This window comes from Talpa occidentalis, unplaced genomic scaffold (assembly GCF_014898055.3).
Source record: "Talpa occidentalis isolate TD23 unplaced genomic scaffold, MPIMG_talOcc4v2.1 talOcc4.10, whole genome shotgun sequence".
Lineage (NCBI taxonomy): Eukaryota > Metazoa > Chordata > Mammalia > Eulipotyphla > Talpidae > Talpa > Talpa occidentalis.
In genome coordinates this window covers 30,496,463-30,514,084 of record NW_023600993.1, presented here as the reverse complement: position 1 = coordinate 30,514,084, position 17,622 = coordinate 30,496,463, and the positions used below count along the sequence as shown (strand labels likewise).

Genomic DNA, 17,622 nt, shown 5'->3' with positions numbered 1-17,622 from the left:
AATGGGGAGTTGGTGACCTCCGGGAGGCTTCCTTGGCCAGCACATAGGGCTCAGTGACAGGGGAGCCTCGCAGCCGGGTTGACTAGTAGACCCAAAGGTGTGTCACAGAGCAGCCCTGCCTTTGTTCCAGGGACCCACGGCCCGGTCCGATGAGCAGGAGCCCAGGGCCCCTCAGCCCCGGCTTCAGGCCGGTGGTGGCAGGTGGTTCTGCAGCTGTCCCACCTGCCCCTGAGGCCAGAATAGCCTGGGGCCACAGGATGGAGTGTGGGAGAGAATGCTGAAGCCCCCAAGGCTGGGAGAATGTACGTGGCACTGAATGTGTCTTGCAACGTCTTGCAGTCCTCACCCTGCTTCCCACCCCAGGTTCCTGGGTAGCGAAGGTTGAAGGGGCTCACAGAACAGTCCGGCTTGCTCACCTCACCATGCTTCTGCTTCCAGGCACAAAGAGGACTGATTCTTGTTTTGTTTTATTTGTTAAAAGAAGACTGATTCTTATGTCATAGGTCACCAGCTGGTTGGGAGCCAAGCACTGCCCACCGGACAAGTCGGTGCCTGCTGCGGGTTTTCTCAGAATGGGTGGGGCAGGGGGACATGTCAAATTGTTTGGGTTCACGCCAACCCTCCATCCCTTGAGGGTGGCCTGGTCTGCTAGGGGGCTTCTAATGTTCCTTCTTCAGCCTGGTCTCATCAGCTGTTCTTCTAGAACTGGGAGGGGAAGTAGGAGGGAAGGTGCCTGGGAAGCCCAGCCTGCCCCAAGCCTGCCTGCCCTGGCTGGGGCCCTGCCAGCCTATCTGGCTCTGGGCGTCTAGAAGGTCCAAGTGTCTCCAGTGACAAAGACAGCTGGCCTCTGGACACACCTGGCTTTCGTCCACATGTGGGCCCACTGGAGGATAGAGGAGTCCGCCTCTGGTCTCCTCCTCCTCGAAGGTCATGTTCTTCCCTGTGGGACCTGAATGTAGAACAGCCAGTCACTGCCACCAGCGGGCTTTCTGAAGAGAGGCATTATTAGATGTCATTGTCATGCAAGGAGTGCCTTCACCAAACAGCCCTCGCTTTTCACTCCTGAAAAGAAGTCTCTTTCACATTCCCTGAAAGCCCCGAAATCAAGCCAAGCCCCCCTCCTGCCTTCTCCAAACCTCTGAGCCAAAGCCCTGAGAATTGAACCCATGTCTGTGCCCTGCAGTACCTTCGGAATAAAGGAGCAGGCGAGGGGTCCCGCGGGCCAGAGGTCAACCCCACCTACACCAAGTTTCCAGAGGACCAGGGCCTGACCAAGTCCCCAGCCTCAGCAGGCGATCAGGCTGGCAGGCTCGGATCGTCTCGGTAAGAAAAGAAATGGGGCGGAGGGCTTGGAAAGTGAATATTAATTATTCAGAAGAAAAGTTGTTTCCTGCTGCCTCTGATGGGAAACCACGGCTGCAATTTTAAGATGCCTGTGGCATTGTCCTTCCAATAGGAGTGCATTGCCTCTCGAGTGCATTAGCCCTGCGTCTGCGGGAAGGAGCCAGCGAGGCCCGATACTGCTGCTGCGAGAGCATAGGCTTGCAGCTCCCTGTAATGTCCTCTCCACGCTGGCCCCGAAATGCGCTTGCTCCCAGGATCCTCAGACCCGTGTTGGACTGTTCGAGGCTCTGCTGTCTCCTGGTTCTGTCTCATTTTGAGCAAACAAGAGTTCCTGGAAGAAGGGCAGCAGTTGAGAGGGTTGCCCTGCCAGGGCCACTGTGAGGGCCAGCACTGGCCACCTCCTTGTCCCCAGATCCCGCTGGCCCCTGCCCTCTCCCCCCACTAAGCACATGCAGAGGTGAGGCGCGGGCCCGGCCTGCCTTCCCTCAGTGACCAGCCCCTTCTGCCTCCGCACAGCTCGGTGACCAGCCTGGGCCACATGCTGGTGGAATCTGCTCTCACGTGGCCCTCCATGCCCAGTCCTCACAGGGCCTCACCCAGGTACGAACCCAGGACCCTGGGCTCCCCCAGTCCTTCCCATCCTTGGTTGCATTGTCATCCCATTAAAAGGAGGGGAAACTGAGGCCAGGCCAAGTCAGGGACCCTTTCAGGTAAACATAAAGACATGGCAGGTCAGGCAGGTCCAAGTGCCTTGTCCACCGTGGTACAGCAGAGCTGGAATGCAGAGCTGGAGTCTTTTTTTTTTTTTTTTTTAGATTTCTATTTATTTATTTATTTTTATTTTTATTTTTTTTTAAATAATAAATTTTATTTTTATATTCCCCATACAATTGCAACCCCCCCATTCTGACCCCAATCCCTCCCCTCCCGCCCCTACCCCCCAAAAGTGTCTCTGGTTCATAGTTTTTTGTTGATTTTGATTTTCACTTTCTTATAGTTATTCATTTTCCTGGTCCCTTATTTAAGTTTTCTAGATTCCTGCTATGAGTGAGACCATCCGGTATTTTTCTTTTTCTTTCTGGCTTATTTCGCTGAGCATGATCCCTTCCAGCACCATCCATGTTGCTGCAAATTGCATGTGTTTATCTTTTTTGAATGCTGAGTAATATTCCATGGTGTATATGTACCACATCTTCTTGATCCAGTCATCTATTTTTGGGCATTTGGGTTGTTTCCAAAGCTTAGCTATTGTAAACAGTGCTGCTATAAACATAGGGGTGCAGGTGCTCTTTGGAATTGATGTTTCTGTGTCCTTTGGGTAAATACCTAGGAGTGGAGTTGCTGGATCATATGGAAGCTCTATGTTTAGTAGGTCCAGAAATCTCCACACAAGAGCTGGAGTCTTGACCTCAGACCAGCAACCTACTATCCTTCCTGCAGCCACACAGTTAACACAGAGAATCTTCGTTAACTCAGAGAATCTTCCAGGGCCTGGAGCCTCTTACCTTCCCTTCCCTTCTCCTGCCCATTGAGAACCAGTCTCTAGGGGGAGAATTTCACGTCATACTGGTTCCCACTTTAAGTCACTGATATCCCCTCAGCTCACTGGCCCCCTCTTTCTTAATAGAATCAAGTCTCTGGACTTAAATGGACCCTTTGTTCTTCCTGCCAGCCTACAGACAAAGGCCAGTTTTGTCCTGCCCCTGAGCCCTGCCCACTGTCCATTGGAGCCATGCTCCTGCTGTTAGCCCCCGCCCCCACTTCTCAGACAGGTCAGCTCAGGTTCTGGAGGCCTCAGAGTGGCCCTCGACCCCCAGCTGCCCCGTGTGGGTCTGGGCCTCTGTAGGCTGCTGTCTCCCAAGGGACTAAGTAAGACACTTTCAACCTGACCATTGGCAGCCCGGGGACCATGGGCCAAATCTGGCCACAGCTGTCCCAGCCCTCAGCCTGGAGTCACAGGGCTTTTGGGAAAGAGTAGGCCAATTCTGAAGCATCAGGGTGCATGCCACGCTCTCACCCCATGGGAGGAGTGACAGGCTCTGTCTCTCTAAGGTTTTCCTGCTCTGTATTGGGAACAGGAAGATGGACAAGCTGGCCCCTTAATGTCCCTTTCAGGCCTATGTGGCTGTGACCTTTATATTCCACTGGGATGCATGAACTGGCTGCCCAGACTGCTGGTTTTCAAGCTTGCTTCTTGTTTCACAACACACAAGTATTTACTGAACCCGACCACAGGTGGGCCCTGCCCTTACAGATCTTACAGTCCCTTCCCATCGGTAGCAAGACAGACATTCATGGAGCAGAAGTGACCCCAGAGTGTGTCTGTCAGGGCTCGTGTGGTGACCGATAGGGCATCCGGGCCAGCAGCTTGCCTTTTCCTCTTGCTGCTCCTGCCCCATATGTGAGAGTCATGGAGATCACTAGGTGAGGGTCTTCTGAACTGCAGGGCACACAGACCAGCTGGCATCTGCTGATTAGATGCACATTACGATTCCATTACTGACGTCCTGAATTCCTAAAACACACTAAGTCAGTGCCAAAGCCACTGATAAGGTGACTGAACTTTGAGTAGCAAGAACATGGGGGCATCTGCTGTCCTCAGAGCCCATCTCAACCAACCCCTCATGCTCAGAAGGGAGGGCTGGGGCCCAGAGGGGAGGAGACCTGCCCAATACCCCAGACCCAGTCAGCCCTGGGCTCACATGCCCCAGCCTGGCCCTTCATACATGCCCAGCTCTGCAGCCTCCCTGTGTCATTGATGCTAGAAAAGCAAGCCTAGGGTCACCAGGGTCTACCAGGTAAAACAAGGGCAAGTAGAGAGAAACTTTGGGTTCACAATTGGGCTCTGGGGGGGTTGGAGTGGGGGCAGACCTACCTTCTATCCTGAACCCAGGCAGCAGGTAAGGGACGGGCAGGTAGGCGCAGTGGGCTGGCTCAGGGCTGGAGGAAACTGGCCACCTTATAAGAGCCAAGTGTCCAGACTCCAGGAAGGTGGGTTGGACTTGGGGCCAACCAGGAGATGCAGAAGGACAGCGGCACTGCCCACCTGGCATTACACAGGGCAGCCAGGCTTCAGGCCACACAGGTGCTGAGGGCTCTCCAGACTTCAAGAGCCCACTTCCCCAGCAGCCAGACTAATTTCAGGTCCCCAGTGATTGGATGGACAGTGGTGCTGATGCAGCTTTAGCCCTGCCAGAGTCTGGCTTTGGAGCCAGTGATGTGAGGTCTAGAGACTTCAACAGAGCCAGATATAGTGAGGAAGACTCGGGGGCTAGGAGGGGCTGGGCTGGCTTCCTTCTCCAGCTGTCTCTGAGGCACCCCATCACAAAGGTAAGTATACCTCTTCAGGTAACCCTGCAAATGACATCTGCCCTCTACCCCTACCTTGGCCCCCAGGTTCTCGGACTCCCCTGAACAAAAAGGCTGGCAGGCTCAGGTGACAGAGTTCAAGGCCCTCTGGCAGGCCACCGAGGTGGAGCGCGACCGGCTCACCGAGTTTGTCACTGTCCTGCAGAAACGGTAACTCGTGGCTCCTCAGACCACGGGCCTAAGTGGGCTGGGGGTGGAAGGCCTGGCACAAGGGCACCCTCTTGGCCAAGCGCCAGGCCTCTCCCACGAAGGGGTTCACTTTACCTGAGAGCTTGGTTCGCACAGTCTTTGTCCAGGACTTTCCCAGCCACACCTCATGTGCCCATCAAGCGCCCCACAATCCCGAGGCCTGACCACCACACTTATGGTTTGCCTCATCCTGTGTGCACCCAGTGGGACTGCCGCGTGCATGTGGGTGCCAAGTGAGAGTCTCGGTGGGAGGACGCTCAGGAGTAGTTGAACCAGGCAGATAACCCACCAATAACTAAAACTGATGATGAGCACGGTGCTACACTGGGCGCCTTCCGAAGGCTCAGTGAGAAGAAGATGCGGGCCAGACTGAAGTCTGGAATCCCAACAGCAAAAGAGCTGTTGACAGGTGGGGGTGCTGAGACAGCCCTGGGGAGAGGAGGGAAGCGGGCAGCCGAGGCTGTGCTCCAGGAGGTATGGTCTTCTCCACAGGGTTGTTGACAGATTTCCATTCAGATAAGTCAGTGTTCCTCTTTCAAGTGACCCTTTTGGCAAGACTTGCTGGTGCCCAGGTCAACACGGCCCCACCGTGTGACCTCCACATGGAAGAATACAAAGGACTCCACTGTGTTTCTGAAATGACAGGCCAGATCACATGTCAATCCGGGTTCTGGGATGACAGTGGGAAGGCAGATTTTTGGGAGGTGCCAGCAAGACTCTAAGGTGCAGGACGAGAACGGAGCCTGGGAAAGTGCAGAGACCTTGGTAGCGGGAACCTTGGGCACTGGAACCACACAGGCCCAGTGGTTTTACGCCAGTGCATTCTGGGAGAGGAGGTCTGGCCCGCATGGGTCGCTCACATGTCCCTCCCCAGACACAGGCCAGGAACCCTGACCAGAAGAACCCCCGGATACTCACAGAACAGCAGGGGCAGTTTGTCAAAAGGAAAAATGGCATGCAGTTACCAGAGAAGAACTGGGTGGTGGGGCCTGGGAAGTGGACAGCGGGTGGCTGTGCCTGAGCAGAGAGACACCTTCTCATGCAGTACGTAGAGCGGCCGGGGAGGGGGGGTGTGTAGATGAGAAAAGTAACATTAATTCCCTTTCTCTAGCTGAAATGTAATGGAAAATAGAAGCCTCTAGCCTGTCAGATGGCAGAAACACACTCAGCTCGGGCTTTCTCGCCCCTTCTTGAGGGGCACCTGAGTGGGGGGTTTTGGGAGCCGCGGTGACTCAGGCATCTGTTGCTGTGTAGCAAATCCTAAACTTCGTGGCTTCAAACACGATGGTTTATTGTTTCTCGTTATTCTGTGGGTTGCCTGGGTAATTCTGCTCCTCGTGATGCCAGCTAGGGCCCCTCTGAGCCCATTTAGCTGGAAGCTCCATAGCGTCTCTCTCTCCACGTGGCCTCTCACCTGGGTGTCTCTATGCAAAGCTGGGTGTGGGGAGGCAAGCGGGGCGCTCCTCTGGTCACATCATGCTCTCAGGGGGTGCCTTTGTTCTTTTTGATTCCTGAGGTCCCTTCTGCTGCTGTGTCATTTCTGGGAGTGGGGAAGCTCTGGGAGGCTGTCTCAGGCCCATTAGCAAAGACAAATGGTCTTTTTAATCCAGGGCATTGCTATGGACTCAAGCAAAGAAGGGGGGCTCAGGCCCTCTCTGCACTCCGGTCCCCCCAAACCTATTTGGATTTCTCACCCTCAGAATATAGGCCCCTCCCTCTCTCTTAGTCTGCCCTACCAGTTCCCGGGCCTCAGCCACAGCCCCCAGCTCCCCAGTCTCCTATCCTTATCCCAGGGAGATGGCTGCGCTGTGCTGGGGACCCCCCCCAAACCATGCTACCATCAAAAAGGGCCTCGGTGGAAAGTGAGACAGAACTTCTGTGGTCTGTTTCCCTTCTCTCGAGTCCTGTGTCCAGTGACCAGTGTCCGTGGTCCTGTGTCCAGTCTGAGCCCCACATTGTAAACAACCCAAACCAGGTCTTCCCTCGCCCCAGAGAGCCAGGCTCCGGATCATGAGGATTGTCTTCACACACAGGAGTTTTGTTTGAGATGCCCACCAAAGGAGTCAGCAGTTGTGTTGGCACCCTAGTAATGCCAACTCCCCAAGTGACAGGAGCGCTATGATTTCACAGGGAGGGAAGGAATGTGGGGGAAACCGGGGCTTCCCAATTCCAGGTCCAAGGAAGTGCAGGGCAGTGTAAAAGGAGGGAGTAAGGGTACCTGACTTTCCCAGCAGGGAGTTTTCTCAGCCATCAGCAGGTGTTTGTCTCCAATGTACTATCAACCCCAGGAGACACAGAGAATTTTTATTAGGGTTAAAACATAGTCGGTTTTTCCAAATCTTCCAGAAATTCAGTGGAGCAAGTTAATAGTTAATCATAGGATATAGGGAAACCAAATAAGACAGTGGTGTAAAACAATAACAACAGTACAAAACACAACAAAGCAAAAACGGACAAGTATAAATCAGAGACATCCTGCAGGGGAGGAGGAGGGAGAGGGACCAGAGGGAGGGAGGGAGGAGCACAGGGGACTGAGGTGATGGTGCACGGGTGCATGGGTGAAGGAAACTCCATGGGGACTACACCTGAGGGGTGGGGAGAAGCAAATATTCTTTAAAAATGAACAGGGCTCCCCTGGTGGCACAGGCAGTTGAGCGCTGCACTATGAAGCTGTCCGCAGTCTCTGCAGCACCGGTTCGATCCTGGTGGGCCGGTGAGGGTCCCACATGGCGCGCTGTCCTGTCCTGTCCTGACAGACCTCTCCTGTCTCACCCGCTGCTCCCCTCAGCAGTGTATTTCGTCAGTCTGCCTGTTCTGTTCCCTGCTCTGTCTCTGGTGAATCCTCTCACCTCCCGCGAGTCTGGCCTGTACCCCCGTTCTTATATAAAATAAATCTTTAAAAAAAAAATAAAAATGAACAATGATGCAAAATAAATAAATAAATGAAAATGAGAGGTCTAAAAAAAAGTAGTTAATCAAAGGAAGGAGCATGGGAGTGTGATTCAGTGAATTAACAGTTAATCCCAAAGAGGGAATAGCAATTGAGTAAATTAATAGTTAATCCTGAAGAGGGAATGCCATTCAGTGATTAGAGTTTTATTCCTCTTATTCCTAAATTTTTCATCTAGGGGAGTTTTGTGGTGCAGAACGGAGGGGATCTGGCTACCACCTGTCTCACAGTTTATCCATTTTTCTAGTTGTTTAGAATTGGGAGTTAGTGTGGTTGGTCTGCCATGACAGAAGTCACTAAATATGTCTCTTTTTAAAAAAGCATGCAGTTGGCTTTGCTTGTAAATTCAATCTGAGAATTTGGATTTGAACAGTGAGTTTAATTCATTTTCATTTTTGTAATATTTGGAAATATTTTGATCATCTCAATATTTTCTACTTGCCATGGCTTTTCTTTGTTCTTTTTGTACACCCTTCTCCCTTATATTTGGTGGATCAAGTTTCATTTGCCTCCCTAATGTATAAGTTTGCCAGTTAGACATTCTCTATTCTTTTAGTGGCTATCCTCAACTTTTAACATAAAATCAGCAAGCCTAAAGACAGCAGGTTTCTTTACTATCACTTCAAACAACAGAATAAATTTTGATCTTTTATTCTGATTTCCCTACTTGTATCTTTCATGTTATTGTTACCTAATATTTTCTTCTACACTTCTTAAACCTTCCAAAATTGACTTTCCAAATTTGTCTTTTTAAAATAAAATCAGTATACATCTATTTTTGCCAATATATTTTAAAATATCTTCTCTCAATTGCTGCTTCCTGTTTCTTAATCTTCCTTCTCAGTTCAGTTTCCCTCTTACTGAAGTGGATCCTTTAGTTCAGTGAGGCCATGAGAATAGCAAGCTTCCTGGTTCTTTGTTTATTTTTAAATGTCTTTATTATGCCGTTCTCTTGAATGAGAATTTCATTGGCATAGAATTCTAGATAAACAGGCATTTTACCCAGCCCTTGGAGGCTATTCTAGTCCATCGTCTGAGCATCCACTGCTGTTGAAAGGACTCTGCCCCTGGATGCTTTTTCAGATATTCCCTGCCTTGACATCTGAAAGTTTCACTATGAAGTTCTCCCTTGTTTTATTTTTCCTACTGAGGAATCAATGTGCTTTTTCTTTTCTTTCTTTTTTACATCTTAAAAGGACAGGTTGGTTAGAAAAAGGAGAAAGAAAAAGGTACCGGCATAGTCAAGGGCAGGTGGGAGAGCTGCCTCTTGCCTGTGCAGAAACGCGCTTTTTCAGTCCAAGGACTTCAGTCTCTGTTGCCAAGGACCACTCCCCACAGATGGCTTCTCCGCATCTTCCCCATTCTTGTCACCTAAAATTCCTCATCAACATAGATTAGCTCTCCTTCTCTTTCTTCCTGTTATGTTCCCCACAACTGTTAAAATTTCTGAATATTGTGGACTGATTCCTGGCTGACCCTCCTGTGAACTGGAAGACACATTCGTCCATTTGGGGTTTCAGTGGCCTCGGATGAGCACGTTATGTTAATTGATTGGGTTAGGGCTTCCTGGCCTTGGGTTTGGGTTTTCGAATTCTCTTTCCCCCATGGGAGTCCCTGGTAGACTCCAGCTCTTCAATTTCTGTCTTCCAGCTCATTAAATCTCTTCAGTTGACTTCAATTGCCATGAAACCTGTTTAGTAACTTTATTTTTCATGCCTGGCTATTCTTTTTTATGTAAAACCTCATGTTCTCTCTCTCTTTTTTTTATAGCATTTGTTCTTTTAGTAAAATTTCTTGCCTTTCTCTTTAATAACTTTCAACTTTCTTAGTCTCCTCAAAGTTGCACTATCGTCTTCATTACTTAGGATTCTAAGTCACAAATATTACGTTCCCCCCACGGTGAATTCTTTGCCTGCAAGGTTTGTATTTTGGGGAACTAGTTTTTTTTTTTTCTTGTGGGAGCTCTTAGGTTAAGAAAAGGCCCCTATAGATTGTTTCTGCCTTTGTTTCTGTGCAGCTGTGGGGGCTTCGGTGGTCTCTAATCAGCACTGATTTATTAGGTTAGGATTTCCTAAGCACAAGAGTGCTGCCTTGTGCTTCAGTTTTCTCAAGATGGTGTTTCTCCCCACATCAGGCCCTGGTAGACCTACAGGCTTCCTTCTCACTTTCTGGGCTTATAAATGGTATATTGGCTCAGTGCTTGGTTACAAACACAGCCCTGGAGTCTTCCAGAAGCATGCAGAAACCTCCCTGGCAGCATGCTGTCTTCCAGGAGCCCAAGTTTATGTCTTCTGCCATCACATTGGCATTAAATCCTTTGCCTTATTCTATTGTCAGTTTCATCACTTTTTTTTTTTAAGATTTATTTATTTATGCATACAAGAACTGGGGTACAGGCCAGAGGTGTGGGAGGGTGAGAGGCCAGAGACAGAGTGGGGAGCAGAACAGGCAGACTGACTGAAATACACTGCTGAGGGGAGCAGCAGGCGAGTCAGGAGAGGTCTGCTGCGCCATGAGGGTAGCTCCCTGGCTGGCCCGGGATTGAACTCGAGCTGCAGAGGCTGCGGACAGCTTCATAGTGCTGTGCTTAACCACTTGTGCCACCAGGGAGGTCCTAGGATTGCACATTTTAAAGTGTTGGTTATATTTTTTCTTTACATATGTAAAGAGCTCTTTACAATTTTGTATACAGTGTTATATATGTAATATGTAATATTATGCATGTTTATCTTCAGTAAGTATCATCTGTGTTAAATTAATTCCTGAGCAGGGGGTACCTCCTTCTCTGTATATTTTTTGTCATGATCCCAACAGTTACGGCCCCCATGAAAGCAAATTTTTAACACATAATTTTCTCTAATGACTTACTTACTGAACATTCTTCACTTCCTGCTGCCATGGGGTCAGTTTACTCAGACTCTTGAAATACAATGAAAATCAGTTATGGAGTAAAAAGGCAAATCTTTTAAAAGACTTGGAATTTCACGAATTGATAAGCGTGATGTTGGAGAGCTGTTATGTCATACTCAAAGCCATTGACAAACCAGCATCCTGTCATATTAACCCAGATGATGAGTCAACAACAACAACAAAACAGGGAGAGCGAAGGCAGGGTCAAAAGAGAGCAGAATACCTATGTGTTTGAGAGGCCTTGAGAAGAAACAGACTTCCTGAGAGGCAGGCGCAGAGGCCAGGAGGCAGGTAGAGGAGTGGGATGTAGCTGGGTTTGTGCATCTGGAGGAAAAGCTGTAGGGCCTGCTGGCAAATTGGGCGCTGAAAGCCACAAAGAAAAAAGAGAGAGCAAGAGAGACTCCCAGGTTTTTTGGCTGAACGACTGCGTGAGTGATGGTGACATTTATCAGGATGGAAAAGGCACATTTGGGAGAAGGAGGGGAGAAATCAAGAGCTTGGTTATTCCTAAATTTTATAGGAATTCATAAAATGCATTAGCATTTCCCATGATATTTGCTTTTGGTTTCTTTTGCTATTTCTGCTATCGCAAATGGAATACGAAGTTAAACAAAATGCAAACATTACTGAACTATGTAGCAGAAAAAATGAAAGCCTGCTCTCCCACACATAACTAGTCAATAACTGCTGCAGTTCCTCTTTGATTTTAGTTCATAGGTTGAATTACATTAGCATTAGTGTTTATTTGTTTTTAAATTTTTAATTTGTTATGAAAATTTTAATTAGCTCCTATATAATGCACAATCTGCTCCTACTTGTTCACTTAGTATGATACCACAGACATTCTTTTTATGACTACAGACTATTTTACTATTAATTCACTATGATTTATTTACCATTGCTCTATTGATGGGTTCTTGATTGCTGATTTTAAAATGCTTTATTGTGTAAGGTGTTTCCCTCTATTCTCATTGTGCTTTGAGTTTTAAAAAAAAAACAAGAATGACTAATGATTTTACCAAATGCTCCAATAGCATCTGTTGCAAGACTCACAGGATTTTCTTCCTTAATCTAATTTGGATGTTAAATCTTATAGCTCTGGAGTCCCTGGAGCTACGTTGTCTTATTCTTTTACAATGCCATCGAGTTCTACTTTCTTTCCTTTTCCCTCTGTTTTCACTGTGTAGATGGAATTCAAAGATGGCCCCTCAATTCCTGCCCCTTTATATGTTTTCCCCTTGGGTGAGAGCCGACCTGTGAATATGGTTGCATATCATTGCCATTGACTTACTTGGCCCTGTGGGAATAAAAATAGGTGGGATAATTTTCACAGTTTATCTTTAAGATCACTGAGTTGATTTTCACCAGGGGCCATTTTAGTTTTCAGTGCTTCTGGTGAGCAGTTTCGAAAATGCTTTTTTCCTCCTCTAAGAGCCTTTTCTCACTCTCAGCTCTTTTACAATTTTTTCAAATCTCATCAAGAATTCACTAAAGCTTTTAAAAGAGTTCTCTCTGGTCTCTTCTGCCAATTCTGTGCCAACAGGAGGCCCACCTGCCCTTGGCCCCCTGCTGTCACGCCTGAATACTTTTATGTGGCAAAAGGTACTTAGCAGATGTAATTATCATTATGGACCCTGAAATAGAAAGATTATCCTGGATTATCGGTTGACCCAATCTAATCACTTGAGCCCTTAAAAACAGAGAAATTTCTCCAGCCGGGATCATAGAGATGCTGCAGAAGTCAGAGAAATTCAAAACATAAGGGTATCTGGCTGGCTTTGAGGATAAGGGGGCCAAGTGGCCTCTAAAAGCCGAAAACAAGCAGCCAACAGCCAGAAGGAAACTGGGGCCCTTGGTCCTTCGATTCCAACAACCTGAATGAACCCGGAAGCAGATTCTCCCCCAGAACCTCCAGATAAGAATGAACCCCTTGATTTTGGCCATGGAACCTGGAGCAGAGACATCAACAGTGCCTGCTGAGCTTCTGGCAGAACTGTGAGATAATAGCTTTGTATTGTTTTAAGCGGCTAAGTTTATGGTAATTTGTCACAGCAGCAATAGAAAATAAATATGTCACCTAATGATAATTCTGCCTTCCCAATGGTGATATAACTAGCTTGGGGGGTGGAGAGAGATTTGGTAAGGGGGAGAATACTAAAATAAAACCCAATTTTTTGTCGTGTTTTAATATCGTGTTGCCTGACAGGAAGTCAAAAGATTATATTTAAACCTTAAAAAAATAGCATCCTAAACATCTGTAAGATGATGGCAGTAAATAGTCAAGGAAGCAGCTGGAAGTGATAGAAGTAGCTGCTCCTGGAGAGCAGGAATTGGGCGTGAGGAGGTGTGGGGCGGGGCTGCTGAGCTTTTCATTTTAAGCCTTGGACAGAGCTACATGATTTTTCAATGCATGTTCCTATGTCACCTCAATAAAAATAAAGAACAAGTCCCACCACCATCGATATAAGGTGTGCCACCTCTCTGAGAAACTGAGCGGGAGTGGGTAGGGCGGCCCCTGCCTGCCAGGGAGTGTGGCAGCCCGTCCTCTCTCATCACTAGGGTGGAGGAGAGCAACAGGAGGCTTCTGGAGTCTGAGAGGAAGCTGCAGGAGGAGCGGCAACGCACTGTGGTGCTGGAGCAACATCTGGAGAAGATGCGCCTGGAGCCTGTGAGGACAGTCGGCTCGCAGAGAGCAGCCCCCAGGAGCAAAACAGGTAGAGACTGGACCAGGGGGCCAGCAGCAGTTGGGGGGACTGAAGGAGGGGGCATCTTGCTGCTAGTGGAGGAGCCAGTCAGCAGCACTGGCCAGCCCCCTCAAGGAGAGTGTGGGAAGCAGAGGCCCTCATCAGGATGGAATTCTGCCAGCTCATCCTTCTCCCCTGGTCTCCTACTTAGAACAGGAGCCCCAGAGCATCATCACCCAGCCCCACGTAGCCCTGGCCCAGCCCACCTGCGAGCCCTTAGCATAAGGTAGCACTTAGCTTAAGGCGTTCTGCTGAATACCTCAGCCACCACCCTCACCCCCACCTCAGCCCTCAGCCCTCTATCCAGAGCTGCCCATGCTCAGAGGTGATTATGGGGCAAAGTTGGTTTGCTGGGGAGGCCGGAGCATAGTGGCTGGCCAGGAGCAGAATCCCTGTCTACCTCCTTAGCTATTGAGCATAAGTGGGGATAAAGTGGTCTCTCCACAGGCTTGGGGACCCATGTTCCTCGTCCTGGTGTCCCTCCATCCTCAACATGCAGCTCCATCTCACGGTCTAATTTGGCTGCCTCGCTCCCCCACCAGCAGCAGGCAGGAGACAAGCAGCTCCACAGTCTTTAAAGGCTGACCCTCAGGTTGTTTGTATCACTTCTGCTCTCATCCCATTGGCCAGTTCCTAGTCATGTGACCACACAGCTGCAGCCCAGGTTTAGTTGTCCTAAACTCAAAGGTCTCTTGCTCCCATACAGTGGTTCTTAAGGCACTGTCTCCAGGCCAGCACCAGCAGCAGCTTGCGGGGCTGGGGCAAGCTTGGGGTGCAGGCTGCCGGGACCAAAAGCCATTTCTGGGGTGGTTGGCTCCCAGAGAAGAGGAACCTCCAGCGAGGAGAAGCTAGGCCTCCTCCTGCTGGCATCCTTACCCCCTGCAGGCTCTGGAGTGGAGGTGCAGCCCCCACTGCCTCTCAACACCCCAGGATACCCCTGCCCTTCTCCCAGCCAAGACACTCAGACCTTTGTTCCCAGCCCAGATGAGATCAGAACATTTCAGAAGGATGGGCACAAAGAGGGAGTTGTGCCTTTTCCTTTCTCCCACCAGCAGGGTCCAGGCCTGGAGGGGGCCTTCCAGGAGCTGCTGAGAGTTCAGGCTGAGTCCCTGGGGCTGAGCCCTCCTGGGTCCTCAAGAATGGGTCCTCTAGGAGTGCGGAGTCTCCTGCCTTGGGCTCACCTTCTGCTAGGAGCTAGACTCCCAACCAGAGAAGACTAAGCACAGCAGGAAAAACCACATTTCTCCTGCCTGGACACTGAGGGGCAGTATCTGAAAGTGCCCACATGGCCTCTGCCACCTGCTGGCCTGTGGCACGGGCAGAGTGGCGCCCTCTGGAAGCATGGCTCCATCCCTGCCGTCTGCAAATGAGGAGACCTGATTCCAGAGTTCAGTCCTTCGAGGCATTTCCAAACCAGTGGGGAAGAGAGACAGTAAACAAATAAGCCAGTTAAAGATGTGATAGGCCAGAGGGAGGCAGGCGCTGTGGCTTGATGCAGAGGAAGGCATAGGAGGTGCTAAGAGTGTAGCTGTTATCTTTGGGGTGGCGGAGACCTCACTGGCAGTTGATGACTGGACAGGCAGTGGAAGAAGGGGATGTGCGGGCAGCTAGCTGAGGAACGAGCAGGGACACCACAGCGGAGCCTGGTGGGAGATTTGGAGGAACCACATGAAGGCAGTGAGGTGGGAGCATAGTGAGGGGTAGAGGAGGTGAGGACAGAGACATAGTGGGTTCCTGAGGAGGTGAATTCACTCAGGCCTCACAAAGTTCTAGAGGCAAGAACTATTGTCTTCATTTTGCAGGTGAGGAAACCAGCTCAGAGAAGTTGAAGGTTTACCTGAGGCCACACAGCAGGGGGTGAAAACCAGGTCTGCTGATGCCAGGTGATTTCCCCTGGGCCACACTACCCCCAAGAACCCCACCACCTCTGAGGGCCTCTTCACACAGAGGCTTTCGTATGATGTGCTCATGCCCAAGCTCCCCACTTTGGGGGACTTTGATTTCTTTTTCTGAACTTTCTGTGGCCCCTGGCCCCAGCCACCCTGGATCTCCTGTATGTATATGTATGTGTGTATACATGTGTGTATGCATGTTGTTGGCTGGAATGGGGACTGGAGGGGAGAACTGGTGGTGTGAGGCATCAGATGCAGTGACAGCCTATACTCAGGCTCAACCTACAGGCCAGACCATAGGCCCGGGTGCCCTCCAGAAATGTGTGAAGTGGCAAAGACAGAGATGGTAACAAACATAACCACCTTGGTACATGGCAGGCAGAGTCGGGGCTGTAATAGAGCCAAAACCAGGGCCCGGGAGAACGTAGAGCAGGTATCAGGGAGGGCCCCTGGAGGGAGGCCCTTGTCCTGCACCTTGAAGGAGGTATGTATGTTTCAGCAAGTGGAAAACCAAGAAGTAGGCAGCTGGGGGAAGAGCAGATTAACACAGGGCCCTGGCATCATCACGGAGAGTGGCTGCTACCGCCCCACAGGTCCTCCCGCCTCTAACACCAGGCACAACCCACATGCGAGCGAGAAAAAGGACCCATCCTCCAGCCAGCTCTCCAGTGTGCCTGTGGAGTCCCAGATGGAGGAGCTGACCACCAGGTGCCCTTCTGTCCCGGCTTCCTGAAAGGGTGGTGTTGTCGTCCGTGGATAAAGGGATCATATGCCCCCTTGACTCCTGTTTGAACAGAAGGCTGGTCCTGCAGAGCCTGGGTTTTAGGCCAGCCGTTCGGCAACTGGCTATAGGAAGACAGAACCCAGCCATGACCAGGTTAACCCGCACTCCCTAGAGCAGTTTCATTAGGCGCGGGTGGCTGAGCTCCCTTTTCTCAGATGCAGTGATGAGGAAGGAAGGACAGGGAAACTCTACAAATTAGTATTCACCCTTGAGACAGTCAGCATTTGGGGAACCCCCAAGGGCCAGACCCAGGCCTGCGGGTGGGCCCAGCGAGAAATCCCACATGATTTCCCTCTAAGGATCTGTGGGAGGAGGGGAGGGCTCAGGCGAACCCTGAGGCTGAAAGCAGCCATGCTGGCAGCCCCCTTCCCAGGGCCCTCAGCGCATATGCCCGCACACCTGTGCCCAGGCTTGGGCCGCGCTGAGCCCTGTCTCCATGTGGTCCAGGCTGGCCATCCAGGCAGAGGAGAATGAAATGCTGAAGGCCGCCCTGGGCAGTGCCCTGCAAGGGAAGGAGGAGGACTTCCGTATGTACCACGAGACCCTGGGCCAGGTGAAAGGAGTCTTCCTGCAGGCCCTGCGGCAGCAGAAGGTGGACAAGCGCTAGCACGGCGGCTGCGCAGCAGGGCAGCCTCGGGCCTGGAGGGGACCGGTTCTGTCTGAGGACTCCATCTGCTCCCAAAGCCAGTCTGGGGCAGCCATCTCAGCCCCTTTTTCCAGAAGAAGTTCCTCAAGAGAGACCAAAGCCAACATGTCATGCCAGGAGGCTAAGAAGTCCTGATGGAGCCCAGAGGAGGCCCCAGTCAGGCGTGGGGACAGCAGGGGAGGAGGCCCCGCAGCCCACTTGGCATCCGCAGGAGCTCCGGGACGACGCACTTCTGTGAATGAACACATGCAGTCCTTGGACAGGTGCTCGTGGCCCTGGCCTAGGCCAGGCTGGGGCTCCTGCGAGCCCACACAGCCCCACATGCGCAAGCAAACCCTTGGTGCTCTGGGCTGGGAGCATCACCAAGCCTTCCAGCCCCATCCTGCCCTCCTCACCCTGTGTCCCCACACCCTACTCTCCCCTCTGGAACTCCACCTGTGGCCATCCCCATGCTCTGCAGACTTGGGGGGCTACCATACTCCCAGTTTCCCTGTTGACCCATTCCTCAGGGTTCTTCCTTAGATGCAGGCCCTCAGAATTGCAATAATAATGATTTTTCTCAGTCACCACAGCTCCCACTGAGTGAGCATCTACTGCAGAAACCTGACCCGCTCCATCCCTCGGGTGTCCCAGGGTGCAGTCACCGTATTTTACAGATGAAGAGACTGAAGCTCAGAGAAAGGAGCTGAGCTGGTGTTGAACCCTGGCCTGCTGCCTGCCTAAGCCAGGGTCCTCCAGTGAGCAGGTCACCAGAGCCAGCGTGCCGGCAGCTCTGCCCCACCCGCTGCTCCCAC

General features: G+C 50.8%; 1 protein-coding gene across 6 annotated transcripts in view; it reads left to right on the top strand.

The window, feature by feature from the left end:
* Positions 1-17,395, top strand: part of CCDC13 (coiled-coil domain containing 13) — a 40,908-nt gene extending 23,513 nt beyond the window's left edge. For 4 of the 6 annotated variants that reach the window (XM_037526955.2, XM_037526969.2, XM_037526947.2 and 1 more), the window contains exons 11-16: positions 1,184-1,323; positions 1,861-1,944; positions 4,741-4,863; positions 13,322-13,476; positions 15,992-16,106; positions 16,630-17,395. In XM_037526955.2, the coding sequence (XP_037382852.1) occupies positions 1,184-1,323; positions 1,861-1,944; positions 4,741-4,863; positions 13,322-13,476; positions 15,992-16,106; positions 16,630-16,789 (777 nt within the window). In that variant the 3' untranslated portion in view covers positions 16,790-17,395. Of the gene's footprint in view, positions 1-1,183; positions 1,324-1,860; positions 1,945-4,740; positions 4,864-13,321; positions 13,477-15,308; positions 15,390-15,991; positions 16,107-16,629 lie in introns of those variants that run through there. The other 2 variants (XM_037526979.2, XM_037526964.2) reach the window with 2 other exon arrangements.
* The last annotated feature ends 227 nt before the right edge of the window (positions 17,396-17,622 follow it).